The following is an 18,659-nucleotide window of genomic DNA, read 5'->3' as shown; positions in this document are numbered from 1 at the left end:
ACGGGCACTTGATGAAGGAAAGGGCTACTTATTAAAAAGAAAACGGGGCAATTGTCAATATAAAAGGGGCACTTATCTGACGTGAAAAGAGGCAAGGGGCACGTATCAGAAGGAGAAGGGAAGCTTGTTATAAAGAAAACAGGCACTTGGTAAAGTAAAAGGGAACGTCTCAGATTTGAATATGGGCAAAGGGGGCACTTATCAGAATGTGGAAGGGGCACCTATTATAAATATTAAAAAAAAGCCACTTCTCTGAAGTAAAAGAGGTCACTTTTCCTATGTAAAAAGGAGCACTTTAGGGTACTTGAAAAAGTGTGGGGAGGGGAGAACTCAGCGGGTCCGCCGCCTCTGATCGTATGGTATAAGACTGAAATAACTCACTCTCTTCTTACTCTCTTCACATACAGCGGTATATTTCGCCCTCCCTTTCTACTCTCTCTTCTCCGTCAGTGACAGGGTGACAACCCCTCCCCTAATCTTTACTATCAGAAATACCTTTCACTTTCTCAAAACGTTTACCCTCTCTTCAAGCAGTTGTACTTTTCACTCTCTTTCTACCCTCCTTATTTCTGTACTTTCTTCCACTGAATCATCGTCTCTTTCTACCGTTCCCAGTAGTATATTTTACTCTCTCTTTCTTTCCTGCGCCCTCTATTATATGTGGTATCTTTCACTCTCTCTTCCCCTCTCTCCTCTCTGTAGCATCTGTCACTCTCTCTCTTTTCTTCTCCAGTCTCATTGGTACGTTTCACTCTCTTTCTACCATTTATGTATTCTAATCTCTCTCTATTTATATCTATTTTCTGTAGTATCGGTCACTCTCTCTTTCCCCCTCTCATCTCTGCTCTTTGTAGTATCTTTCACTCTCTCCTCTCTGTAGTATCTGTCACTCTTTCTTTCTCCCCCTCCTCTCTGTCTAATTTGTCACTCTCTCTTCCCCCTCGCCTCTCTGTATTATCTGCCGGAGTATCTGTCACTCTCTCTTTCTCCCTCTCCTCTCGATTTTCTGTATAATTTGTCACTCTCTCTTTTCCCCTCACCTCTCGACTCTCTTTCAACCCTTTCTACTCACATTCTCTCTTTATACTCTCTGTCTATACTCAGTAGGCTTGGTATCTTTCATTCTCCTTGTCTTCCCTCTCCACATCTGTATCTTTCATTCTCTCTTTCCACTCTAGTACATATCAACAAAAATTGTAATTGTTCCTAGGAACAAGTGTTCTAAATTACATAAAGAAAAGGGAATAACATTTTGATCAGTGTTTTCATGCATTCAGATTCAATTAACTTCTGTTTCCAGCTTACACTGTATTAAACTTGTTGTACACATTACATAAAATTGTACATCCAAAATGTCTTTAAATTGTCTCATTATATCTCTAACTAATTTGAAAAGTATCTCTGAAAACTTACATTCACATAAAAGGCTCGACTTAGTCTGCACAATTCTCTTTATGGTATTGCTGGGCTGCAAGCTTGTACACACAGTTACAAGGAAATAAATTTCTTTGATTTCTCGAATTCCTTGACCTTATCTTAAAAGTTTGGACAAGAATTTCTTTAATCCTATCATCTGCAAATCAATCAATTTGACAGACTGTATGTATAAGGCATCATTGAGGTCTACCAAAGACATTTTCAAAAACTTCTACATCAATGACACGCCCAAATCTTAGGGTGAAGTAGAGAATGTCTTTTGTGGTGTATCTCTCCAGTTTCATCAATACATCTTCGGCCTTATTGCTTCCTTCACTCAGAGGGATAACGTCCATTACAGGGAGAACCGTGTCCCTCCTGCTCCCCCAAAATGTCAAATGGGAGACTTTGAGAACGTCTCCATCTCGGTGCAGGTACATTGCCCCGACCACTCGCCTCAGGAAGAAGCTCATGGTGTAGAGCATGAAGAGGGCAAAGGTCGCAGTGCCGATGGAGAGCTGTAGTTGCCATGTCGACACCATACCAGCTTCATGATAGTTATAGAGTGGAGGAAGGATGGCTAATGTAAAGCATGTCTGGGCTATCTTGACCCGTGAAAGTATCCTCAGACCAACGATGTATGGAAGACGGTAGAAAGGTTTATATTCCGGTTTCTCTTGACCATCTGCAACTTTGTCTCTAGATTCATTGCCTCTCACAGTACTTTGGAATCTCTGCTGGGCTAGACAAAGTATATCCCTTGACTGAAGAGGTGTCCTGCCAAACTTTGTGGTAGGAAAGTATTCCATTGGTACAACTTTCTGTGATGTTATGTTCCGAGTTTGAAGCACAGAAGCAGCATTCCGTAGTTTGTGTCTGCTAGGACTCCTTAGGGGTGCAATATGAAGAAATCGACACAGAACTTTCTGGCCATGGCCAACTTTCAATAGAGCCTGCATTCTGGTTCTTGAGCCTGGTATAAAATCTTCACATCTGACACAGGATTCTAGCTGCAGTTGTTAAAGAGGACATAACAAACAGAAAGATTAGTTGAAATTAAACTAAAAAAGCAGAGATCAAACATAAAGCCCCATATCTATGAACTGATTACATGTACTGCAAATCAAGTGTAGGAATAACATCCTGTAGTGACCAAAGGTTGCAAAGATTACACAAAAAATTGGAAATGTGATATTTGATCCCTGATTTCTCATGATTCTACACAAACATATTCAGTTCAACTATAACAAAATGGATGGCAAAATTTTTGACTACAAGTTGGTGCAACTGGGAAATTCATCGTCAAAGAATTCTGGAGATATCACGATCTCTAAATTCAATGTTGGATCAGAATGTGTTGCAACTGATGAAAAAAATCATAAGGAGACCTTAATTGGCACATAGAAGCTTACAGCTGATACACACAAAAAATGATCCATCAAATGTAAGATAGTTGCATACCGGTAGTTTTTAAGGTAAAGTATTGTAAGGTACAATATCACCAAATCAGTTGGTATTATTACCTCTTACTTACAATTTTGATAACAGCTTCTCTTGATATTAAGATTCCTAGGACTTTGTCGGCAAGTTAATTATTTTTTTAAATGGACGCAAAAGACGACAAATTTGCCAATCTTTTTTAATATTTTCACAATGTCAAAACCAATGCTAAAGAAAATTTGGTGCTGTACGTTTGGTAATTCATGTCTAGGTAATTTTCAGTTTCTTTCCATTTGCGATATCAAATTTTGTAAGTATTACTAATTTTTGAGATAGCGAACTATGGTTGCACCCCCATAAGCCATATACAATATGAATTAAAATAGAATTTACTCTCAAGACATCAGGCATTAATGACTTGAAATTGTTTACAATGCCATTATCTAAACCAACAATTAACATGAGCTGTTTAAGCATGAGAGTATAGCAACAAACATAGTTGACAAAAGACTTAACTCCGTTTCGTTGACGATCAGCCATGCACAAAGAAGACGGAAGACTTGATGCATGGCTGATCGTCAACGAAACGGAGTTCAGTCTTTTGTCAACTCTGTTTCTTGCTATGGCAGGCAGCCAGTGACAACAAATTTGTTTAATCAAATTATGGAAATGCAAGTATTACTTTAAACAAACAGAACTTTGTTATTCTTGGCTCCTTGTTCCTGATTGAGGTGTCATATGAAAGGGCAGAAATTAACTTTCTAGAAATAAAAATGTGGTTTTCTCCTTGAAATTCAGATACCGCCCGCCAAAATAAGCCAAATGACTTTTTGCTTTCCTCTCTTCAAATTGTTTTTAATCACTCATGCGGGAAATATTCATCATATGAGTTGCGTCAAATGAAAGAGGAGGATCTAAGCTTTACAAATATGTGTCATTTATTAATTATAATTGTGATTAAGTTATGATAAAACATCGATAATTCTCGGTTTCGTTTTTTCTGGGACGCACTGTATTGTAGTATGGTCTAGGCCTACTGCACAAAAACATACAAACGGGACTGCATAACAATATATTGTCGCAGAAATATCGCTGGAAAATACATTTTAGAAAAAAAAATACTACTAGTAATTTAAAAGAATACTAACCGAATCAATAGCTGCTTTTAAAGGGAAATATAGACGACGGTTAATTGAAAATTAGGATTTAAAAATGTTCCTTTCTCGTTTCTGGCAGACATGGGAGCAGACATCTTGTTTACTGGAACCACATCTCTAACTCTCTGTGTATAGCATTACATACGCGTAGCAAGATTTTAAGAAAAAAGAAAGGAGCACATGCTTCAAGCATTAAACCAGGAAAGGTGACGTCATTATTGTTTACAGAATCTAGGCCAAGTGAATTATCCATTGTCGTGTGACATGTCAATGCGTGATAAAAAGGCAGATCTACAGTCGACTAGTACTACTACTAGCTACGTGGAGTAAAATAAAGTACAATGTACTATTCATGACGGTCCAGTCTGATGTTAACTAAAGACTGTCTTTTTCGTTTCAACTCTTCAACTTGCAAGCCAAGGTTATTGCACAGGCTGTTTGCATGGTTTGAAATGTAAGTTTTGTTTTAAATGTTCATTTTCTTCACAATAATTTAATTTCGCACCATGCAAAATAGTGTTTTTTTTAGAGTTAGAGTTAGACTTAATTAGCAAGATAAATAGCACTTAAAGTTTCTGGTAATATCATTATTAAACTAAAGCAATTCATATATGACAATAGTTAGGACCATTAAAGGCATACTGCACTACTTGTAGCTACTTGCGCCCTCTATATAACAATCAATGCCTAATCGGTGACCATTGGCCCCCCATGATCCTCTTTTTCTTATGTTAACTGAGAGCTGAGTTGATGAGATAACCACCTGTCCAGTGACCTTGCAGGGCAGTCTAATCCCTCCTGTAAACTATGGCAGATAAGCTTTAAGGCAATTCATTGATCAGCAGCATGTTAAATGACAGTGTGGTATATATTTTTCTCTTAAATAATAGTATAGTACAAGTCTTCTTCTTCAAGATAATCTTCCTCCTTCAATACTGAAGATTTTTGCAGATGCTGTATATACTCGGCCTGATTGGGGTGTGCAGGTGGACCACTAAACCGGGGTTTCCCCTACTCTTATACAAATAGTGCAGTGGGTTCTTAACGTGCAAGGATGGTGACTCTCCAATTAACGTCCTAACCAAGGGATGGAGTCATATACTATACTATAGTGCATTAATTTGACTAAATCCTATTATCTATTACAGAATCAATGTGTCGTGATGGAGAGACAAGTGAGTTCAGATGACTGGGTAGCCATCCAACCTGATCCATTTCAAACCTCTGAAGCTAAAAGTAAAGCATCTCATCTCCATTTCAAGGTAGCCTGGAACGAGCAGCTTCATAAAGTCGCTATCGTCTGCCATGAAGCGGAGCAACGGGCGATCCGAAGGACTCTCAACACTGGCCCTCCAGGGAAAAAACCTGGTAATCCTGACAAGGACGTAGGTATTTCCAAAGATAGGCCTTCGCTGAATGGAACCAAAGAGGGCTGGACAACCCTGATGTCCATTCAAGAACTACAGTACGCCCACGAGCAGATGTGCCTTGTGAAACCCGAGCTTTGTGAATACCCACCGTCCTTGCCCTTTGACCCCCGCGGCATCTGGAGCTGGGTGTACAGTCTTGAGATTCCAGACGACTTTGATGAACAGCTTGTGAGGTACCTTGATACGGCAGCTGAAATTGCCGGGAAGAAGCTCGTGACTGATACGCTCTTTAACTCGCATGTTGGTATTGAGGGTTATGTGGAAAGCTATGGTAAGCTGAAGCAAGATGCTTATGAAGCTGATGTCGCAAAGTGGGAGGAGCAGATACGGACATCGCACAAGAAACACTCTTCCGTGAAGAAAATGAAGGATATGATGGAACTCTACGAGAAGGAGGATGGGATTTTATGTGACCTAGCCTCAGCTCAAGCCGAACTGTTTAATTTATACCTCCAACCCTATCTAGACTTGAGGGAACTAGCCTTTGATCATTTACTGAATTTGCAGGAGAGACTGGAGGACGAGTCTATGAGTATGAAGGGGAGAGAGAAATGCACCATGGAGTACAGTGAATGGCAGGAACATTATGTGGAGTCTATTGATGCAATCAACAAGTTGAGGATCAACTATTTTCAAGAGTGCATGAAAACAACAAAAGGTAACTTTAATTGCAGGCAGGTGAGCAATGTCTCACTTGATACGAGGTATCATCTGTTTGGAGCCAAAAGAATAATAACTCTGTGCTAAAGTATATGAGTTAATGCCCTTCTGGCTCCAACTAAGTATGTGGTAAGCCTGAAACTATGTACTTTTTAAACTTTCTCTAGTAAGAAAGAAATTATTTCTTACTATTTGATGAAATTTGTTCTTAGATTTCGCTAATTATGATTAAAAAGGAGGAAAGTAGTTAACCATGTTATAACTTGATGATGGATAGGAAGTCACAGAAGATAATTCTTTGTCTATATTGCAGGGGTGGATCCAGGAGTTCTTAGAGGTTGGGGGCCAACATTCATAAACCTGATGACCTAGTGACAATGTTACAAATTACATATTCTTCATTAACTTTTGTATTTAATTAATACACGGCTTTTTATAATTCTTCAGCCGTCGTCACTCAGATGACATCGGACAGCAAGGAGTTTGGCAAGGCATCATGGGAAATGGGAGGAGAGGAGCGTCTCAGCAACCTGCTGCAAACCCTCTCACAAGACACTCTACAGCTACTTCAAGCCAAGAGGGATAATACAAGCATGAACTCGGCAAGATTAAACAAGATGTAAGCAATCATTGGTTCATATGCATGATAGTAGAAAGTGTTGAATTTTCAATGTCTCTTTTACATTTTATTCCAAAGAAAATGTCCTTTACTCACTCTGTATTTTCATTCATTTGTTGTTTGAATGTTTATTTCCTTTGATTGTATTTTCATGAAAACAAAATAAATCAATGATTGATTGAATGAAATTGAAATTACAATTCAAAATGTTAAAAGTGATATGATTCCTATTTTTATGATGCCAAAGTCCAGTTTAAAGATAGAAGTTTAGAACGCGACTCTTTTCTACCTTGTGATTGAAGCTGGCATGTTTGGATGAAGGTGCAGGGTTCCAACGCGAGGTGGAGAGGTTACAGGGAAAGCTTTTGAACTCCAGATGAAACTCTTTGAGACACAGCTCAGTATTCTACAAGATCAGGAGTCTCAATGCAGTAGACAACTCAAACAGCTACAGCAGAAATTCAAGGTTAGATATCTTTACAAATCTTTACAAAGATTGAAGCCTAATGCATAATTTCAAAGGTACCTGGTACTGTCCAATTTCCAAGATGATGATCCATTCAAAATTCATGTGGACTGTTGATTGATTTAAAAGTAAATATGTGATGATAAAAGTTCTTTGGAAGATTAAATTTGTAGGTATAATGTCTTATTTACATGACTCGTATGATTGTTTCCAAACAAAAATAAAATTCACTAGATTATGGAGGTGATTATCAGTCATTAACGCTCTTAGTAATGATAATAAAGCATGTATTGTAAGGTTCTTTTTTTCTCCCATTTTTAGATCACATCTTGGTAAATGATATAAATATTTAAATCTTAAGGTTGTTAGGCTAGGGACCACCTGTATTGAAAGACTTGCGATCGTAGAAGTGTTGTAGTCGAGCGGTTTAAGCACTTGACTTGAAATTCAAAGGTCTTGGTTCAATTCATGACACGGCACTAATATCCTTTGCCAAGGCATTAATCTACATTTGCCACACTTGACCCAAGGTGAGGTAAATGGGTACCTGGCAGGAATTAATTCCTTGAAATGCTAGAGCACTGTAATGGCAGCTAGGCTAAAGCCTGGTTAATAATTAATTTGTGCGCCTCGGAATAGAATTGTCTAGATAGACGGCACTATATAAATGCCAATTATATTATTTTTCATTTAAAGCTATGTATTTCGTACCAGTGATTATTGTTTCTTGAAACACGTTTTAAAGAAACTGTTTCATAGAGACCACCTTTCTATGAACTTGAAGAACAATTTCTGTATCTTGTTTTAAGTCATCTTTCCATACAAATTTCACTCTACAAGTTTCACTCTCTGTATGCATGTATGTAATTATGGTTCTCTCATTTTCTCTGATAACAGAGGCAGAGGATGATGTAATGTTCTACGATGCCGTTGAGAACGTGGAGGATCTGGATTTGGATGTCTTTGCTGAGGAGGAGGGACCGGTCAGAGAGGAGGAAAGTCGGACGCTGGAGGAGAAATATACAAGGTCAAAGGTCTTGAGGTCAAGGCTTGCACGCATCAGCAAAAGGAAAGCTCAACTGAGAAACAATAAAGTAAGATCTGATGGATAAGTTATGTTTTAGGACCATCTTCTTATATTTTCAATATGCTCTACTGATGTGGTACTTTGTAGTGTATAAGGAAAATAGTTCTTTATTAACAAAAAACAACTCAACAAATACTATTGATACAAATAATCATACATAACCAATGAGAATCATTCAAAATAAACATAAGCAAATAATTATATAATATTGACTGGCCTTGAGGGGTATATCAGAAATATTGACCAAACTCAGATCATATTGCCCCGAGTCGAAAGACGAGGGCAATATGGTCTTAGCGCCGTCAATATTTCTTATATCCCCCGAAAGTAAAGCCAGTCAATATTTTTATTGTTATCCAAATCAGGCATCTAGAGCAAATACAAAAATCCACCATGACAATCTCAAAGAACTGAACAAACTTTGTCAAATCACTACTGTGCATCCAGTGCTTGACGAAAATGTTTGATACACTGCAAACAGTGTGCATTTGGTGCGATTATTACGTCACAATAGAGTGCGCGCAAAGTGCGCAGGTTCTTTTACGCATAATAGATGCGCAATGAAAATGACAAAATACGGCGCGGTCAATACAAGATGCCCGGATGCGAGACCGTGGAAAATACAAAGGTATATTTTCACTCGTCTCTACACGCAAAGTCTATACGAGCAGGGAGACCAAGGAAAATACAAAGAATATACCCCTCCGTTCCCACTGCTAGTGAAAACTAGGGCAATACGGTTTTGTAAATTACCAACTCAGATGTCTGATACGGGTAATAATGATCATTATTGTCCAAAAAAAAGCACAAATGACAAATGATGATTGAACATTAAACATATTACAATAATGTTATTATATTATTAGCATATCCCATTTACTTAAACAGCAAATTGAAAGACAATAACTGTTTTACATTCTTTATGGCATTAGAATAACCATGCAATACTAAGACCAAAAGGTATGAACCTATTAGAAATATTGTGTTAAATGTAATAGTCGCCTGTAAGTTAATCTCAGGATGAATCTTACAGTGAAATATGAATTGATTATGTAATGTATTTGAAACATTAATTTAACCCCTTGCCTACTGGAAAAGGGTGTCTCCTGTATAAAAGCTTATGGGAAAGAGAGAATTGTATATTCAATGGGTTAATAAATACATTGTCCATTATTATTGCAGCAACTGTGTAAGAATCAGAACAATGAGAAGAGTGCAGGTAGCAGAAAGATGGAAGTAGACCATGAGATGCACCATAAGATCCAAATGGTAAGTAGTCAAACGGGCCCTTCATCAGGCCGGTTCAATTCTAATCTGTGTTTTCTGAAGTAACTATATGCCATATGTGTCTTTGGGCAAGTCCTAGTTATTTTGTCCCCATAAGTTACAGACAACATGTAAACTTATAGAATATCATGGGGGTGTTTCACAAAGATCCTAAGTTGAACTTATCTCTAAGTTGGACTTAACTATTATGGAAAGCCGTTAGCATCTAAGAAAATATTTTTTAAAAGTGATTTTAAAAGGCATAAGATGTTGATTCAAACCATTTATATTTTCTTTTATCACAGAGATTTTATGTTCTTGATGTGGAATTTATAAAAAGTCTAAAATACATGATTTTTAGAATATATTTTATTTTAAGGCTACATATGGCTCTCCATAATTTTAAAGTCCAACTTAGAGTTAAGTTCGACTTATGATCTTTGAAACACCCCCCTGTTGTTCTATCAAGATGATAGTCCAACTAGACCTTGGCTTAGACCCCTGTTACACATGCGTCGGCTTTTAAAGCGGGCCCCGGAGGCGGCCTTATGCCTGCAATTTGAAGCCGCCTCGAGATCATCAAACCCCTGTTACACATGATCTCGGGCCCGCAATTTTGCATCTACACATAGGCCGGCCTCACGTCGCCTTTTCACGAGCTGACGTTGGGGCGGACTCCAGGAATACAGAAAGAAAAAGTGATAGAATGATCAAAACAAAGAATAACATAAGGAAATACAGAAAGAGAAAGTGATAGAATGATACAAACAAAGAATAACATAATGAAATACAGAAGAGAAAGTGATAGAATGATAAAAACAAAGAATAACATAATAAAATACAGAAAGAGAAAGTGATAGAATGATAAAAAACAAAGAATAACATAAGGAAAGACAGAAAGAGAAAGTGATAGAATGATAAAAACAAAGAATATCATAAGAGAAGGTGGCAAAGGGTGCCCGATGTATATGTTTGATATATGATGAAAGGTCACGTCACTTCCGCTTATAAGCCGGCCCCGAGTCCACTTTGGTGTTACACGTACTGATGGCGGGACTGAGGCCGGCCTCAAACCACATCCAGAGGTGGACTGAGTCCACCTGGCCTCGGTCCGGCCTCAGTCCAGCTTTTCAAAAAAATTTGGTGTTACACATACATCGAGCCGCCTTCGGGGCCGGCCTCAGTCCACTTTCAGACGTATGTGTAACAGGGGTCTTAGATCAGACCACCTTATTGGTATGGAATAGCACAGACCCTTCAGGGAGTGACTTGACCACTGGGACTCTGTGGTCATCAAGATATAAGAAATAGATGACAAAAATGAAATGAAAGCATTAATGGTTAGATGATGCCAGGGAAGATATCTCTCTTATTTTGGTTTTAATAAGAGGCATGTTGGCTCAGTGGTAGAGCAGTGGTCTCGTAACCGGGAGGTCCTGGGTCGAAACCAATTTGATGCTCCATTGGTGATGCTCCATTGGTAAGGCATTAAACCTCATTACCAAGTCCGTCGAAGAGGACATAAAGTCGTTGTCCCCCTGGTTGCTTACTTGCAAGCAAACACATGCTTCCTTCGCAGTCGGGGAAAACAAACCAAACAACAAACCACCCTTCAAATGACCAAAGATCATTTACTTGTGATTTTTACAATTGCATGTTTCTTCCGTAGTGCTCTCAGCTGTGATGGTTGGTTGCTATCGATGCAATGACCACCAAAAAATTAACCAAATAATCATCAGGAAGATATATGCTGGATTTACATAAAACTATTATACATGTAGATTGTAGATGTTAAAGATAACTGACTGAGAGTGTATTTCATTTGTATTTAACTTGTCTAATAGATAGAAAGGGATGGATGAAGATCTAAAGAAGGTAGGTTATGATGACGAAACTTATGGTTATGACTTGGCTTACATTTTAATAACAGAAACGTGATCAACAGGCAGCCATTGGACAGAAGAAAAAAGACTTCTTCAATGCAGAGAGACAGAAGACAATGGAGAGATTGAAAAATTACAATATGGTAGGAATTGAATCCGATTGTGGTTAATAATTTCAAGATTCTTTTTTTATCCAGAATGATGTTGCCTTTTTTCATTGATCAAAGTTGTGTTGAAAATTTCTCATTGTGTATTGTTGTGGAGCTTGTCAATTCAATCTCCATTGATATGTTTGATTGTCGAATAAATCAAATGGTGTTTAATCGTTTATGCTGGTTTGATTTTATTTTAAAAGTATGATCATTTGCAGTATTTGAACGAGACAATAGATTTAATTTAATAAATGTTTATATGTTATTCTAATTACTATTAAATTTTACGACTTGTTTTCCAGTAAGTCAACAACATAATTGATTGAATATATTCCCATATACATGTAAGTTTCTCAGAGATTCATCATGTTGGTCTCTCCATTTAAGAAAGAAATTGTTCTTTTTCTCTCTCCCCCCCCCCCCCCCCCCTCTTTTTAAAACAGAAATATCCAAGTCCCAAGACGATTAAACCACACCAATTCAAGAAACATAAAGAGGACAAAACTAAAACTAGAAGTAGTTCATCAGTTTCAACAGACTCTAAAATGTCAAAATCCAAACTTGGGTCCCGAGTTAAATCTGCCAAGCCTGGTTCACCCAACTCGAACAAAAAATCCCCATCGAAGTCACCAGGGTCTTCCAGAAGTGCACCCTCACCTCCTCCTTATCCTCCTCCAGCTGGTTCCCCCGTCAGTGCTCCTCCTCCTCCATCACCGCCACCGCCGCCCCCTCCACCAGCCGTGCCTGCCCCACCACCCCCACCACCACCACCACCACCAGCATCTCAGCCGGGCATGGCTCCCACGACAGGTGGTAGGGGGAGATCACCGGTTGGTGGGAAGAAGAAGCAAGCAGCAGAGGTAGCCCCTCCAACTGGTATTAATCTCGATAGCATCCTATCAGCTAGACAGAGACTTCAAAAAAGAACGAGCAGTGATGAAGATGGTGCACATAAAACAGACAAAGGTATTTTCATGTTCCTAGTAGGAGCGAGTATCATTTTTATATGAATTTGTGAGTAAATATTCATAAATGTATTTCTTTCCAAATGCCTACTTCTAGATAGTCTTGATATTAATCTTTAGACAATTGAATCTTATGTCATTGTATTTTGATTAGTTCCAGCATGTTCCGTCCATGAAAATTGTAGTTTCTTTCTGCAGTTGGAGAGTTATATGGATCAGTCAAACTCTTCATTTTTCTATGAGTCGTGCATGCAAGTATTGAAATTGTAACATTGTGCAACACCACTATGCAATACATGTGTAGATTAGTTATATAATGCCGCACATTATCTGCTTTCATGCAGATTAATTTGGAATTCAAACACGCACTTTGATCTTATCAGATTAACTATTGTATTGATTTCATGATTGATTCATTGAATAAGTAATGGATTATGTATCACAGTTTGTAGAGCTGACAAGAAGTGATAATTTGTTTTAACATGAGGCCATGGTATATATGGATATATAAATATCACATGTCATATGGGACACATTGGACAGAATCACCCCCCCCCCTCCCTCATGCGCATTAGCTGCCGTGTGGCTGATGGTCATCAGTTTTCACCATATTTCTTGCACTGCAATTTGTGGTTTGCCCAGCAGAAAGGTGCAAACAAATGCATTGACATAAATATATGTCAATTATAGAGACAGAAATAACACATTTTAAAGTTTTGAACTTTAACTCTCTTCACATAGAGAACACATATGTCAAAATAAATGTAATCTCAATTTTTGTCAATTTGTTTTTGTTTTTTACACAATTTCTCTTTGTTGAAATACAAAATGAAAGATGAAAAACAATTTGTTGAGCAAATGTGTTTGTGCTCTTCGAGGATACGCAGCAACTGTTGTGCAACTATGTTAAAGGCTCACTTGTGCTGGTCCCTGAATACAAATATCATCTGAACTTGATTTGACCTCAATGACCCTTGTGTTTTATCCTTATTCGTAGACCCTATGATGGGCATGTTGCATCTGATTCGCCAGGGTGTCAAGCTACGGCAGGTGGAAGGTAACGGCGACGCCCAGAAACAAACCCAGTGGGAGAATTCAGAACTCTTCAATGCAATCAGTAAACTCAGATCACAAGTTGAAACCGTAGAGACGTGCGACTCGGATGATGACTTTCTCTAGAGGGAACAGCCTTGTCACTTATAATCCATAGTCTATTTTCATTTAAAAATGTATCTGGACAACAGATCTCGATGCTTTCATGAAATCTGATGTAAATTTCATTTTGTTAATGTTGTATTTGAATTAGGAGATTCAATTGATTTCCCCCCACAAACATTGTAATAGATGTACAACTTTTGGAACCTCACTGCCATCAAGTATTTTAGAAATCTGTATTCACACCAGGGAGTTCTAAAGAAGGGAACTCAATATTCACACTATATCTATTACTATTTATTTCAAACGTACAACATGAGCATGTTTTTTTCCTCCAGAAAATCATCCCCAAATTAGACCCCTCTGGCCCTCTCCCCCCCCCCCCCCCCTCCCCCAAATGCTTTGTTTTGTCATCACTTTGAACGATAGTAAGACAATTATTGAAGTAAAGTTTGAAATGAATGCAAGATGTATATCAAATGCTCATTGAATATATTGCACCAAGTTTGCCACAATGGCAATGCCCACCTCGATGGAATTGCAGTACAGAAATAACAAAACTAGGTATGCAACCACCGATCAGTAAGTTGTACAAATTTCTTCAATTTCAATGATTGATGTCATATTTTATCACGTCAGTTCGTGCACCTTTATGTTGTTTTGGATATGTATTATCTTACTTTTACAATGATGCAACATAAAAGACACACTATTGACTATTGCCATGATTATTACATCATACTTAGAACACTTCGCTAATGCCTCAGTCACACCTTTGCGTATTTGGCTTGCGTATTTGCTGCGTATTTATAGCAAGCTGTTTCAACACTTATTCCTATTTCTTGATATCTAGAAATGAATTCTTGATATCAAGAAATGATTTTCTGTTGGAAAGCAATGGTAATTCTTGATAGCAAGAAATAGGAATAATGTTAAAACACCTTGCCATAAATACGCAGCAATACGCAAAGGTGTGACTGAGGCATAAGTGAAAATACCAAGGACTTACTAGTGGCAATGTTGTACAAATCTCTCATAAGGTATGTCTTCATCAGCTCGAGATTGCCAAATAGCCCCGCTATTTCTGATTTGGGAAATAAGCCCAAAGTTACAAATCCGCGTCTTCATCAGATCGAAACTCAAAACTCGAGCTTGAGAAATTACCTCAAGATATTTTGCTCAGCGTTCACGCATAGTGCGAATCTTCGAGCTGGCAAAAACGCACCAGACAAAATAGCAGGATATTTTGCAAGCTAGCCCGAAATATCTTGTGATGATTATCTCGACCAAATATCCCGCTATAATTGCAACTGCGGGCTGAAGAAGCGCAAATAAGCTGGATAATTTGCGATTGGTATAGTTAAATTAGCTTGTTATTTGGCAATCTGGAGCTGATGAAGACAGGCCTATTGAAGCAGCAAAGCTTGGTATCCCATTGAGAAGATGCTGTGAGAGACTTGCAATGCTTTCTGTTATCTTTCAGATTCAGAATATTTTCCATTATGGAATTGGTGGCGGACGGGAGCATTATGTAAGGCCAATATCCCCTTTAGGTGAATGATATGATAACGTGTTATTTTGTGGAATGGTATTAAAAATTCCTCATTGGATCCATGATTCTGGGTATGGTTACCTTTCTGTGTATAATCATCTATTATATTATCCTCGAGACTGAGCATATTCGATGCCAATGGTAGGTAACGAATTTCGGGAATTTCATTTGCTGTCTTAGCATCATTTATCAAGATTCAAGATTTTATTGTTCATATATAATACAGAAATTTGTTTTCCATTGGTGTAACATGTAATATGTGAAACATAAGACATAAACATGTTGTCGTGTGCTGAAAGCCAGATGGGCGTCAAACCTCTTTAAAGAAAAAGTCTATGAGCAGGTACGGTCCTCCGGCTTTCAGCACAAAACATAACAAGACAATTATATGACTTATACATAGCAAGAATTTTAAATAGAATTCTGAATCACATCATGAATAAATTCAGGTATGAATATAAATGTTAATATGAAAGTAGAATAGGAGCAGCATCACAATCGAAATATATCAGAGTAAATGGGTTGTTATGTGTAATATAATTATGTACATGTAGATTGGTGTCCCTTGCTCGCTATTGAATTATCTATCTTTTCTTGAATTTACTGCAAGTCAATAGTTTTTAGAATCATACTACATCCAATACTAGCATTCAAATCAGTTAAGATTAAGAACACAAACTGTGCAATATACTGTCTAATGCTAGTAGGCATCTATATGATTCTTTTACAATGGATTGACCTTTTATTACACACATCCACCTGAGTAATTTACATTTCTTAGTAACAAACTGACGATGGAAAACTGAGGCAAAGTGGGAAAGGCATGCTTGGGCAATCGCTACCCCCTCTTATGGTTATGGTATAAACTGCCCGGCATGAGCAGTGTATGCTTCTGAAGGGTCTCTAAAAAAATCATACATGTTATTTTGTTGGGTACATGTCAGGTGCTGGTCATTTATGATGTCACAATCTCTAAAACGACATGTCCTGGTTATTGTAAAATGGTGGCTAACTTCAACATTGGTTTGGCAGTACATTTCTGAATCACACGCATTGAAACTGTCACAGGTAAAATGCCTTACGCACGTGTCATAACAAATTTTAATCATGATGAACTTATTCAACAAATTATGTTTGAGGGGTTGAGAAGAGCACATTTCCTATGATACAAATATAAAATACATAAGACATACATGTATAGCTGGTGCTTTAACCATAGTTGTCATGTGCATTTGGAAAAGAAGAATGGAAATAATGGAAATTCTTATAATTTGATGGGTTAATAGGCAAATCTCATAACCATACATTGTTGCTTATATAAAGAGGGGAAATATATGGAAATATGATTACTACTAAATGGGTAAAAGCAAAGGTGCCTGGGTGTATGCCAATTCCTCCCATCATATATTCATCACTTCTTTCTCCTGCAAGATATTAAATACAGTTTTGTGGGGGCCTAACTTTTGCTGCGCTTGAAGATGTACATGAAAATTATAATGGGCAGCAATACTTAACTCTGCCATGTTGAAGAATCTATGGTTTGACCGTTTTAATTCATTCATCGGTGTAGATTATGTTGAAATTAAATAAATGTAGATTATGTGCAGTGTATATTAAAAAGCCTGAGGGAATTTTATAATAAATATTGACATTGCTCATCGTTATTATTCCAATAATTAGTCCAATTCTACGTCATTGTGTGCATCAGAATTGAGAGCAAGACCCTGTCTTATAAAACATGATATTGGTATCAGTATCAAGTTTCCATCGCAGCTCCTAAAACCTGTGATTGATGCAGTTGCAGATCCAGGGGGCTCGGCCCCCCCCCCCTTGAGAAAAAAATTGTGTAAAATCACGTGATTTTTACCTATTTTGGGGGTTGGCCCCCCCCCCCCCCCCCCCCCCCCCCCCCCACTGAGCGACTTTTCGCCCGGCGCGATTTTTAAATTTTCGGGAGCAAAAACAAAATAAAAAAGTTGGGCCCCCTCCCCTAAGAAATCCTGGATCCTCGCCTGGATTGATGTCATCTTGCAATTGATTTGGGAACCTACGATTGAATTGGATCAATCGCAGCTCTTCATAAGACAGTGGCCCAGATGTATATTTTTCATTAATACTTTGCTTCAGTAACAGAAAAATAAAAGAATGTCAATATCATTAGAGAGAGAAAGAGTGTGAGAGAGAGAGAGGAAGAGAGAGAGAGAGGAGAGAGAGAGAGAGGAGGGGGGGGGGAGAATGTTTTAGTAGGCTTTATATGTATGAAGTTGTATTCCAAATCATTAGGCAAGTAATGATCGAATTACCCATGGTTGTTTTACAGCCAATGTAAAGAATTTAATCATCGTTGATGCATTTTCAAATTTTCGCAAAAACAAAAGTGCTCCTTACCCCCCCCCCCCCCCCCCCCCCCCCCGCTCATTCACCGTCTGGCTATTTCGCCGCTAATTTTTTCCCCACGAATTGCGCGCCCTCTTTGATCCCTGGAAGATCCTAACATTATGTCCCTAGCGGCCTGAAACGTAATATGCGTCATTTTGGTCATTTTTTCTCTGTATTCAAGTTTTGTTAGATATTTGTCACGTACTGTCACGTTTTCTTGCGTTCACCCCCGTTTTACTACGGCCGACTAATTTTCTCATCGGCACCGTGACTGCCTCGGCAATTTTGTTGACAGTTTAAAAAGTTGGCCCGGCATATTCACGGCCTGTCAAGTTTGTCCATTCCGCCCCCCCCCCCACGCTTTGTCTCACGTTCATCCCGTTTTGTCCACGTTGGCTTGAAACGTGATTGCCGTGGCCGTCGGGAACATAATGTAAATCTAGTATTAAAGCCCCACTGTCCTACTTGTAGCTACTTGCTCCCTCTAAATAGAAAACTTCCCCAATCGGTGCCTGTTGGTCCCCCATGATCCTCTTTTTCTTATGTTAGTTGAGAGCTGAGTTAACGAGATAGCCACCTGTCAGTGACCTTGCTGTGTGGTCTAATCCCTTCTGGCCCAGTTGTATTGACGGTCTTTAACAAAACAGAAGAAACACAAAATAACAACAATACATTTATATATTTTATTAAATTGAAGCAAAATGCTGTTGTAGTAATAATTATTTCTAGTCGGAAATCGCTAGACAAGATAGTGACTCTCTAATTGCGTTGAAGAGAGACATTATACTTCACCCTATTATCTTCAGCGCAGTTTCTTCATCTACATTGTATTAAAAGCATTTTTTTTTTGGAGTGGACTTAGCCTTTAAGCTTACTTAAGGCACAAAATATGATAATACAATCATGTATGTGAAATATGGCCTCTCATATTGAACGTATTATTATGTTTTGTGGCTTACCGTGCTCATATTAATTCTCCGATAATTCTAATAAAAATTGACTGGTTTATATGCGAATTATTAAACAGCCATA

The 18,659-nt window shown here is 38.2% G+C and overlaps 2 protein-coding genes across 2 annotated transcripts; one reads left to right on the top strand and one right to left on the bottom strand.

The window, feature by feature from the left end:
• Positions 1–1,613: 1,613 nt before the first annotated feature.
• On the bottom strand, positions 1,614–4,114 carry LOC591785 (transmembrane protein 186). The gene is made up of 2 exons (XM_030976388.1): positions 4,005–4,114; positions 1,614–2,426 (listed from the first exon to the last, which is right to left on the bottom strand). The coding sequence occupies exon 2, from the start codon at positions 2,373–2,375 to the stop codon at positions 1,614–1,616; it is 762 nt and encodes a 253-aa protein (XP_030832248.1). The 5' UTR covers positions 2,376–2,426; positions 4,005–4,114.
• Positions 4,115–4,251: 137 nt separating this feature from the next.
• LOC105447389 (junction-mediating and -regulatory protein) lies at positions 4,252–13,775 on the top strand. The gene is given in 11 exon segments (XM_030976387.1): positions 4,252–4,467; positions 5,162–6,101; positions 6,551–6,722; positions 6,970–6,973; positions 7,025–7,091; positions 7,094–7,188; positions 8,088–8,282; positions 9,458–9,544; positions 11,472–11,567; positions 12,020–12,542; positions 13,539–13,775. Coding segments are annotated over 10 exon segments (2,346 nt in total). The 5' UTR covers positions 4,252–4,467; positions 5,162–5,176; the 3' UTR covers positions 13,721–13,775.
• Positions 13,776–18,659: the final 4,884 nt, after the last annotated feature.

Source organism: Strongylocentrotus purpuratus, unplaced genomic scaffold, assembly GCF_000002235.5.
Source record: "Strongylocentrotus purpuratus isolate Spur 01 unplaced genomic scaffold, Spur_5.0 spur5_scaffold_9, whole genome shotgun sequence".
Classification (NCBI taxonomy): domain Eukaryota; kingdom Metazoa; phylum Echinodermata; class Echinoidea; order Camarodonta; family Strongylocentrotidae; genus Strongylocentrotus; species Strongylocentrotus purpuratus.
This window is presented reverse-complemented; position numbering and strand designations above follow the sequence as displayed.